Source organism: Oncorhynchus mykiss, chromosome 13, assembly GCF_057628025.1.
Source record: "Oncorhynchus mykiss isolate SJ-2025 chromosome 13, ASM5762802v1, whole genome shotgun sequence".
Classification (NCBI taxonomy): domain Eukaryota; kingdom Metazoa; phylum Chordata; class Actinopteri; order Salmoniformes; family Salmonidae; genus Oncorhynchus; species Oncorhynchus mykiss.
The window spans coordinates 3,857,501-3,867,500 of NC_143034.1; the positions used below are offsets into that span (position 1 = coordinate 3,857,501).

At 47.2% G+C, this 10,000-nt stretch overlaps 1 protein-coding gene across 11 annotated transcripts in view; it reads left to right on the top strand.

Annotated features, from left to right (window-relative positions):
* Positions 1–10,000, top strand: part of abcg2b (ATP-binding cassette, sub-family G (WHITE), member 2b) — a 33,454-nt gene that overhangs the window by 11,190 nt on the left and 12,264 nt on the right. For all 11 annotated transcript variants that reach the window (XM_090194730.1, XM_090194732.1, XM_090194731.1 and 8 more), the window contains 3 exons: positions 1–94; positions 5,471–5,569; positions 9,219–9,385. The exon at positions 1–94 is cut by the window's left edge and continues 58 nt beyond it. In XM_090194730.1, the coding sequence (XP_090050856.1) occupies positions 1–94; positions 5,471–5,569; positions 9,219–9,385 (360 nt within the window). The remainder of the gene's footprint in view (positions 95–5,470; positions 5,570–9,218; positions 9,386–10,000) is intronic.

Below are 10,000 nucleotides of genomic sequence, written 5' to 3' on the forward strand. Positions count from 1 at the left end.
TTCAGCCGCTTTGACCACCTGACCCTGATGCACCGAGGAGAGTTGGTGTACGCTGGAGCTGCTGGGAAGGCCCTGAGCTACTTCACTGACTTGGGTAAGACATGGAGGGAGGAGAGGGAGCTAGGGAGGGAGGGAGGGAGGAGAGGGAGGGAGGAGAGTTGGTGTACGCTGGAGCTGCCGGGAAGGCCCTGAGTTACTTCACTGACTTGGGTAAGACATGGAGGGAGGGAGGAGAGAGAGGGAGGGAGGGAGGGAGGAGAGGGAGGGAGGGAGGAGAGTTGGTGTACGCTGGAGCTGCTGGGAAGGCCCTGAGCTACTTCACTGACTTGGGTAAGACATGGAGGGAGGGAGGAGAGAGAGGGAGGGAGGGAGGGAGGGAGGGAGGGAGGGAGGGATGGATGGATGGATGGAGGGAGGAGAGGGGAGGGAGGGAGGGAGGGAGGGATGGATGGATGGATGGATGGAGGGAGGGAGGAGAGGGGAGGGAGGGAGGGAGGGAGTAGGGAGGGAGGGAGGGGAGGAGAGGTACGCTGGAGCTGCCAGCATAGTCCTGGGGTTCTTCACTGACCTGAGTAATAGATGGAGGGAAGGAGTGTTCTATCTCAGACTGTGTGTGCTATTGTTGTTGTGTTGCAGGTTATCACTGTTGTTGTTGTTGTGTTGCAGGGTATCACTGTTGTTGTTGTGTTGCAGGTTATCACTGTTGTTGTTGTGTTGCAGTGTTGTTGTTGTTCTGTTGCAGGGTATCACTGTTGTTGTTGTGTTGCAGGGTATCACTGTTGTTGTTGTTGTGTTGCAGGTTATCACTGTTGTTGTTGTTGTGTTGCAGTGTTGTTGTTGTTGTGTTGCAGGGTATCACTGTTGTTGTTGTGTTGCAGGGTATCACTGTTGTTGTTGTTGTGTTGCAGGGTATCACTGTTGTTGTTGTTGTGTTGCAGGTTATCAGTGTTGTTGTTGTTGTGTTGCAGTGTATCACTATTGTTGTTGTTGTTGTGTTGCAGGTTATCACTATTGTTGTTGTTGTTGTGTTGCAGGTTATCAGTGTTGTTGTTGTTGTTGTGTTGCAGGTTATCACTGTTGTTGTTGTGTTGCAGTGTTGTTGTTGTTGTGTTGCAGGGTATCACTGTTGTTGTTGTGTTGCAGGGTATCACTGTTGTTGTTGTTGTGTTGCAGGTTATCAGTGTTGTTGTTGTTGTGTTGCAGGGTATCACTGTTGTTGTTGTTGTTGTGTTGTAGGGTATCACTGTTGTTGTTGTTGTGTTGCAGGTTATCACTGTTGTTGTTGTTGTTGTGTTGCAGGTTATCACTGTTGTTGCTGTGTTGCAGGGTATCACTGTTGTTGTTGTGTTGCAGGTTATCACTGTTGTTGTTGTGTTGCAGGGTATCACTGTTGTTGTTGTTGTGTTGCAGGGTATCACTGTTGTTGTTGTTGTGTTGCAGGTTATCACTGTTGTTGCTGTGTTGCAGGGTATCACTGTTGTTGTTGTTCTCCAGGGTATCACTGTTGTTGTGTTGCAGGTTATCACTGTTGTTGTGTTGCAGGGTATCACTGTTGTTGTTGTTGTTGTGTTGCAGGTTATCACTGTTGTTGTGTTGCAGGGTATCACTGTTGTTGTTGTTGTGTTGCAGGTTATCACTGTTGTTGTGTTGCAGGGTATCACTGTTGTGTTGCAGGGTATCACTGTTGTTGTTGTTGTTGTGTTGTAGGGTATCACTGTTGTTGTTGTGTTGCAGGTTATCACTGTTGTTGTTGTGTTGCAGTGTTGTTGTTGTTGTGTTGCAGGGTATCACTGTTGTTGTTGTGTCGCAGGGTATCACTGTTGTTGTTGTTGTGTTGCAGGGTATCACTGTTGTTGTTGTTGTGTTGCAGGGTATCACTGTTGTTGTTGTTGTTGTGTTGTAGGGTATCACTGTTGTTGTTGTTGTGTTGCAGGTTATCAGTGCTATTGTTTTTGTGTTGCAGGTTATCACTGTTGTTGTTGTTGTGTTGCAGGGTATCACTGTTGTTGTTGTGTTGCAGGTTATCACTGTTGTTGTTGTGTTGCAGTGTTGTTGTTGTTGTGTTGCAGGGTATCACTGTTGTTGTTGTGTCGCAGGGTATCACTGTTGTTGTTGTTGTGTTGCAGGGTATCACTGTTGTTGTTGTTGTGTTGCAGGTTATCACTGTTGTTGTTGTTGTGTTGCAGGTTATCACTGTTGTTGTTGTTGTGTTGTAGGGTATCACTGTTGTTGTTGTGTTGCAGGTTATCAGTGTTGTTGTTGTTGTGTTGCAGGGTATCACTGTTGTTGTTGTTGTTGTGTTGTTGTTGTTGTTGTGTTGTAGGGTATCACTGTTGTTGTTGTTGTGTTGCAGGTTATCACTGTTGTTGCTGTGTTGCAGGGTATCACTGCTGTTGTTGTTGTGTTGCAGGGTATCACTGTTGTTGTTGTGTTGCAGGGTATCACTGTTGTTGTTGTGTTGCAGGTTATCACTGTTGTTGCTGTGTTGCAGGTTATCACTGTTGTTGCTGTGTTGCAGGTTATCACTGTTGTTGCTGTGTTGCAGGGTATCACTGTTGTTGTTGTGTTGCAGGTTATCACTGTTGTTGCTGTGTTGCAGGGTATCACTGTTGTTGTTGTTGTGTTGCAGGTTATCACTGTTGTTGCTGTGTTGCAGGGTATCACTGTTGTTGTTGTTCTCCAGGGTATCACTGTTGTTGTCTTGCAGGTTATCACTGTTGTTGTGTTGCAGGGTATCACTGTTGTTGTTGTTGTTGTTGTGTTGCAGGTTATCACTGTTGTTGTGTTGCAGGGTATCACTGTTGTGTTGCAGGGTATCACTGTTGTTGTTGTTGTTGTGTTGCAGGTTATCACTGTTGTTGTGTTGCAGGGTATCACTGTTGTTGTTGTTGTTGTGTTGCAGGTTATCACTGTTGTTGTGTTGCAGGGTATCACTGTTGTGTTGCAGGGTATCACTGTCGTTGTTGTTGTTGTGTTGTAGGGTATCACTGTTGTGTTGCAGGGTATCACTGTTGTTGATGTTGTGTTGTAGGGTATCACTGTTGTTGTTGTTGTGTTGCAGGGTATCACTGTTGTTGTTGTTGTGTTGCAGGGTATCACTGTTGTTGTTGTTGTGTTGCAGGGTATCACTGTTGTTGTTGTTGTGTTGCAGGGTATCACTGTTGTTGTTGTTGTGTTGCAGTGTATCACTGTTGTTGTTGTTGTTGTGTTGCAGGGTATCACTGTTGTTGTTGTTGTGTTGCAGGGTATCACTGTTGTTGTTGTTGTGGTGCAGGGTATCACTGTTGTTGTTGTTGTGTTGCAGGGTATCACTGTTGTTGTTGTTGTGTTGCAGTGTATCACTGTTGTTGTTGTTGTTGTGTTGCAGGGTATCACTGTTGTTGTTGTTGTGTTGCAGGGTATCACTGTTGTTGTTGTTGTGTTGCAGGGTATCACTGTTGTTGTTGTTGTTGTGTTGCAGGGTATCACTGTTGTTGTTGTTGTGTTGCAGGTTATCACTGTTGTTGTTGTTGTTGTGTTGCAGGTTATCACTGCTGTTGTTGTTGTGTTGCAGGTTATCACTATTGTTGTTGTTGTTGTGTTGCAGGATATCACTGTTGTTGTTGTTGTGTTGCAGGGTATCACTGTTGTTGTTGTTGTTGTGTTGCAGGTTATCACTGTTGTTGTGTTGCAGGGTATCACTGTTGTTGTTGTTGTGTTGCAGGGTATCACTGTTGTTGTTGTTGTGTTGCAGGGTATCACTGTTGTTGTTGTTGTTGTGTTGCAGGGTATCACTGCTGTTGTTGTTGTTGTGTTGCAGGGTATCACTGTTGTTGTTGTTGTGTTGCAGGGTATCACTGTTGTTGTTGTTGTGTTGCAGTGTTGTTGTTGTTGTGTTGTGTTGCAGGGTATCACTGTTGTTGTTGTTGTGTTGCAGTGTATCACTGTTGTTGTTGTTGTGTTGCAGTGTTGTTGTTGTGTTGCAGTGTATCACTGTTGTTGTTGTTGTGTTGCAGGGTATCACTGCTGTTGTTGTTGTTGTGTTGCAGGGTATCACTGTTGTTGTTGTTGTGTTGCAGGTTATCACTGTTGTTGTTGTTGTGTTGCAGGGTATCACTGCTGTTGTTGTTGTTGTTGTGTTGCAGGGTATCACTGTTGTTGTTGTTGTGTTGCAGGGTATCACTGTTGTTGTTTTGTGTTGCAGGGTATCACTGTTGTTGTTGTTGTGTTGCAGGGTATCACTGTTGTTGTTGTTGTGCTGCAGGGTATCACTGTTGTTGTTGTTGTGTTGTAGGGTATCACTGTTGTTGTTGTTGTGTTGCAGGGTATCACTGTTTTTGTTGTTGTGTTGCAGGGTATCACTGTTGTTGTTGTGTTGCAGGGTATCACTGTTGTTGTTGTTGTGTTGCAGTGTATCACTGTTGTTGTTGTGTTGCAGTGTTGTTGTTGTTGTGTTGCAGGGTATCACTGTTGTTGTTGTTGTGTTGCAGGGTATCACTGTTGTTGTTGTGTTGCAGTGTTGTTGTTGTTGTGTTGCAGGGTATCACTGTTGTTGTTGTGTTGCAGTGTTGTTGTTGTTGTGTTGCAGGGTATCACTGTTGTTGTTGTGTTGCAGTGTTGTTGTTGTTGTGTTGCAGTGTTGTTGTTGTTGTGTTGCAGTGTTGTTGTTGTTGTGTTGCAGTGTTGTTGTTGTTGTGTTGCAGGGTATCACTGTTGTTGTTGTGTTGCAGTGTTGTTGTTGTTGTGTTGCAGGGTATCACTGTTGTTGTTGTGTTGCAGTGTTGTTGTTGTTGTGTTGCAGTGTTGTTGTTGTTGTGTTGCAGTGTTGTTGTTGTTGTGTTGCAGTGTTGTTGTTGTTGTGTTGCAGTGTTGTTGTTGTTGTGTTGCAGTGTTGTTGTTGTTGTGTTGCAGTGTTGTTGTTGTTGTTGTGTTGCAGTGTTGTTGTTGTTGTTGTGTTGCAGGGTATCACTGCTGTTGTTGTTGTTGTGTTGCAGGGTATCACTGTTGTTGTTGTGTTGCAGTGTTGTTGTTGTTGTGTTGCAGGGTATCACTGTTGTTGTTGTGTTGCAGTGCTGTTGTTGTTGTGTTGCAGTGTTGTTGTTGTTGTGTTGCAGGGTATCACTGTTGTTGTTGTTGTGTTGCAGTGCTGTTGTTGTTGTGTTGCAGGGTATCACTGTTGTTGTTGTTGTGTTGCAGGGTATCACTGTTGTTGTTGTGTTGCAGGGTATCACTGTTGTTGTTGTTGTGTTGCAGGGTATCACTGTTGTTGTTGTTGTGTTGCAGGGTATCACTGTTGTTGTTGTTGTTGTGTTGCAGGGTATCACTGTTGTTGTTGTTGTTGTTGTGTTGCAGGGTATCACTGTTGTTGTTGTTGTGTTGCAGTGCTGTTGTTGTTGTGTTGCAGGGTATCACTGTTGTTGTTGTTGTGTTGCAGGGTATCACTGTTGTTGTTGTGTTGCAGGGTATCACTGTTGTTGTTGTTGTGTTGCAGGGTATCACTGTGAGCCGTTCAACAACCCCTCTGACTTCTTCCTAGACGTCACTAACGGAGAGGCTCAGTCTACTCTGGACATCACTTCATTTAACTATGGTACACACACACACACACACACACACACACACACACACACACACACACACACACACACACACACACACACACACACACACACACACACACACACACACACACACACCTCTACACACACACACACACACACACACACACACACACCTCTATACACACACACACACACACACCTCTATACACACACACACACACACACCTCTACACACACACACACACACACACACACACCTCTATACACACACACACACACACACCTCTATACACACACACACACACACACAGACCTCTATACACACACACACACACACACACACACACACACCTCTATACACACACACACACACACACACCTCTATACACACACACACACACACACCTCTATACACACACACACACCTCTATACACACACACACCACTATACACACACACCTCTATACACACACAAACACACACACACACACACACACACAGACCCTAACCTCTATCGTCCCCTACAGACCCTAACCTCTACAGACCCTAACCCCTACAGACCCTAACCTCTACAGACCCTAACCTCTACAGACCCCTACAGACCCTAACCCCTACAGACCCTAACCTCTACAGACCCTAACCTCTACAGACCCCTACAGACCCTAACCTCTACAGACCCTAACCTCTACAGACCCCTACAGACCCTAACCTCTACAGACCCTAACCTCTACAGACCCTAACCCCTACAGACCCTAACCTCTACAGACCCTAACCCCTACAGACCCTAACCCCTACAGACCCTAACCTCTACAGACCCCTACAGACCCTAACCTCTACAGACCCCTACAGACCCTAACCTCTACAGACCCTAACCTCTACAGACCCTAACCTCTACAGACCCCTACAGACCCTAACCTCTACAGACCCTAACCTCTACAGACCCTAACCTCTACACACCGTAACCCCTATAGACCCTAACCTCTACAGACCCTAACCTCTACAGACCCTAACCTCTACAGACCCTAACCCCTACAGACCCCTACAGACCCTAACCTCTACAGACCCTAACCTCTACAGACCCTAACCTCTACAGACCCTAACCCCTACAGACCCTAACCCCTACCGACCCTAACCCCTACAGACCCTAACCTCTACAGACCCTAACCCCTACAGACCCTAACCCCTACAGACCCTAACCTCTACAGACCCCTACAGACCCTAACCCCTACAGACCCTAACCCCTACAGACCCTAACCTCTACAGACCCTAACCTCTACAGACCCTTACAGACCGTAACCCCTATAGACCCTAACCCCTACAGACCTCTACAGACCCTGACCTCTACAGACACTGACCTCTACAGACCCTAACCCCTACAGACCCTAACCCCTACAGACCCTATCCCTTATAGACCCTAACCCCTACAGACCTCTACAGACCCTAACCTCGACAGACCCCTACAGACCCTATCCCCTATAGACCCTAACCCCTACAGACCCTAACCCCTACAGACCCTAACAACCAAAGAGCCTAACCTCTACAGACCCTAACCCCTACAGACCGTAACCCCTACAGACCCTAACCTCTACAGACCCTAACCCCTACAGACCCTATCCCCTACAGACCCTAACCCCTACAGACCCTAACCCCTACAGACCCTAACCCCTACAGACCCTAACCCCTATAGACCCTACTAACCCTAACCTCTACAGACCCCTACAGACCCTAACCCCTACAGACCCTAACCTCAACAGACCCTACAGACCCCTATAGACCCTAACCCCTATAGACCCTAACCCCTACAGACCCTACAGACCCTACAGACCCTAACCTCAACAGACCCTACAGACCCCTATAGACAATAACCCCTATAGACCCTAACCCCTGTAGACCCTAACCTCTACAGACCCTAACCTCTACAGACCCTAACCTCTACAGACCCTAACCCCTATGGACCCTAACCCCTAAAGACCCTAACCCCTATAGACCCTAACCCCTATAGACCCTAACCCCTACAGACTCTACAGACCCTAACCTCTATCGACCCTAACCTCTACAGACCCTAACCTCTACAGACCCTAACCCCTACAGACCCTAACCTCTACAGACCCTAACCTCTACAGACCCTAACCTCTACACACCGTAACCCCTACAGACCCTAACCTCTACAGACCCTAACCCCTACAGACCCTAACCCCTACAGACCCTAACCTCTACAGACCCTAACCTCTACAGACCCTAACCTCTACAGACCCCTACAGACCCTAACCCCTACAGACCCTAACCCCTACAGACCCTAACCTCTACAGACCCCTACAGACCCTAACCTCTACAGACCCTAACCCCTACAGACCCTAACCCCTACAGACCCTAACCTCTACAGACCCCTACAGACCCTAACCCCTACAGACCCTAACCCCTACAGACCCTAACCTCTACAGACCCTAACCTCTACAGACCCCTACAGACCGTAACCCCTATAGACCCTAACCCCTACAGACCCTAACCTCTACAGACCTCTACAGACCCTGACCTCTACAGACCCTGACCTCTACAGACCCTAACCGCTACAGACCCTATCCCCTATAGACCCTAACCCCTACAGACCTCTACAGACCCTAACCTCTACAGACCCCTACAGACCCTAACCCCTATAGACCCTAACCCCTACAGACCCTAACCCCTACAGACCCTAACCCCTACAGACCCTATCCCCTACAGACCCTAACCCCTACAGACCCTAACCCCTACAGACCCTAACCCCTACAGATCCTAACCCCTACAGACCCTAACCCCTATAGACCCTACTAACCCTAACCTCTACAGACCCCTACAGACCCTAACCCCTACAGACCCTAACCTCAACAGACCCTACAGACCCCTATAGACCCTAACCCCTATAGACCCTAACCCCTACAGACCCTACAGACCCTACAGACCCTAACCTCAACAGACCCTACAGACCCCTATAGACAATAACCCCTATAGACCCTAACCCCTGTAGACCCTAACCTCTACAGACCCTAACCTCTACAGACCCTAACCTCTACAGACCCTAACCCCTATAGACCCTAACCCCTATAGACCCTAACCCCTACAGACTCTACAGACCCTAACCTCTATCGACCCTAACCCCTACAGACCCTAACCCCTACAGACTCTACAGACCCTAACCTCTACAGACCCTAACCCCTACAGACCCTAACCTCTACAGACCCTAACCTCTACAGACCCTAACCTCTACACACCGTAACCCCTACAGACCCTAACCTCTACAGACCCTAACCCCTACAGACCCTAACCCCTACAGACCCTAACCTCTACAGAACCTAACCTCTACAGACCCTAACCTCTACAGACCCTAACCTCTACAGACCCTAACCTCTACAGACCCTAACCTCTACAGACCCTAACCTCTACACACCGTAACCCCTACAGACCCTAACCCCTACAGACCCTAACCTCTACAGACCCTAACCTCTACAGACCCTAACCTCTACAGACCCTAACCTCTACAGACCCTAACATCTACACACCGTAACCCCTACAGACCCTAACCCCTACAGACCCTAACCCCTACAGACCCTAACCCCTACAGACCCTAACCTCTACAGACCCTAACCTCTACAGACCCTAACCTCTACAGACCCTAACCTCTGCTGAACCTCTCCTCTCTAGATGATAAGGAGAACTGTGACAACAGCAACCTTCTGGCAGTGAGCTACAGACAGTCAACTCAGTACCAGAGGGTGGTGGAGGAGCTGGACCATTTGACCCATGGTCTGGAGGGAGGGGTCGGAGGTCAGGGACAGAAGGCCGACTACGTCACCTCCTTCTGGTACCAGGTCAGCTAATCACTGAGCTCTGTCTGAACCCTCACAGCGAGAGTTCCAGAACTATAGAGTGGAGGATTCTATAACTGTATAGCTGAGAGTTCCAGAACTATAGAGTGGAGGATTCTAGAACTGTATAGCTGAGCGTTCCAGAACTATAGAGTGGAGGATTCTAGAACTGTTAGAGTTGAGTGTTCTAGAAGTGTTAGAGTTGAGTGTTCTAGAAGTGTTAGAGTTGAGTGTTCTAGAACTGTTAGAGTTGAGTGTTCTAGAAGTGTTAGAGTGGAGGATTCTAGAACTGTTAGAGTTGAGTGTTCTAGAAGTGTTAGAGTGGAGGATTCTAGAACTGTTAGAGTTGAGTGTTCTAGAACTGTAGAGTTGAGAGTTATTATGGAGTGTTTGTTTGTGTGCTCTGAGTTTATCATTAAGTTGTAAACTCATGATGAACTTTGGGCAACCTGGCACTGTATGAAAAGTGTTATCTAGATGTGTGGTTCTGTATTATTATATAATGTGTTGAAGAGGAGGATACTGTGTGACTGTGTGTGTGTGTGTTCTCTAGATGAGGATACTGTGTGACTGTGTGTGTGTGTGTTCTCTAGATGAGGATACTGTGTGACTGTGTGT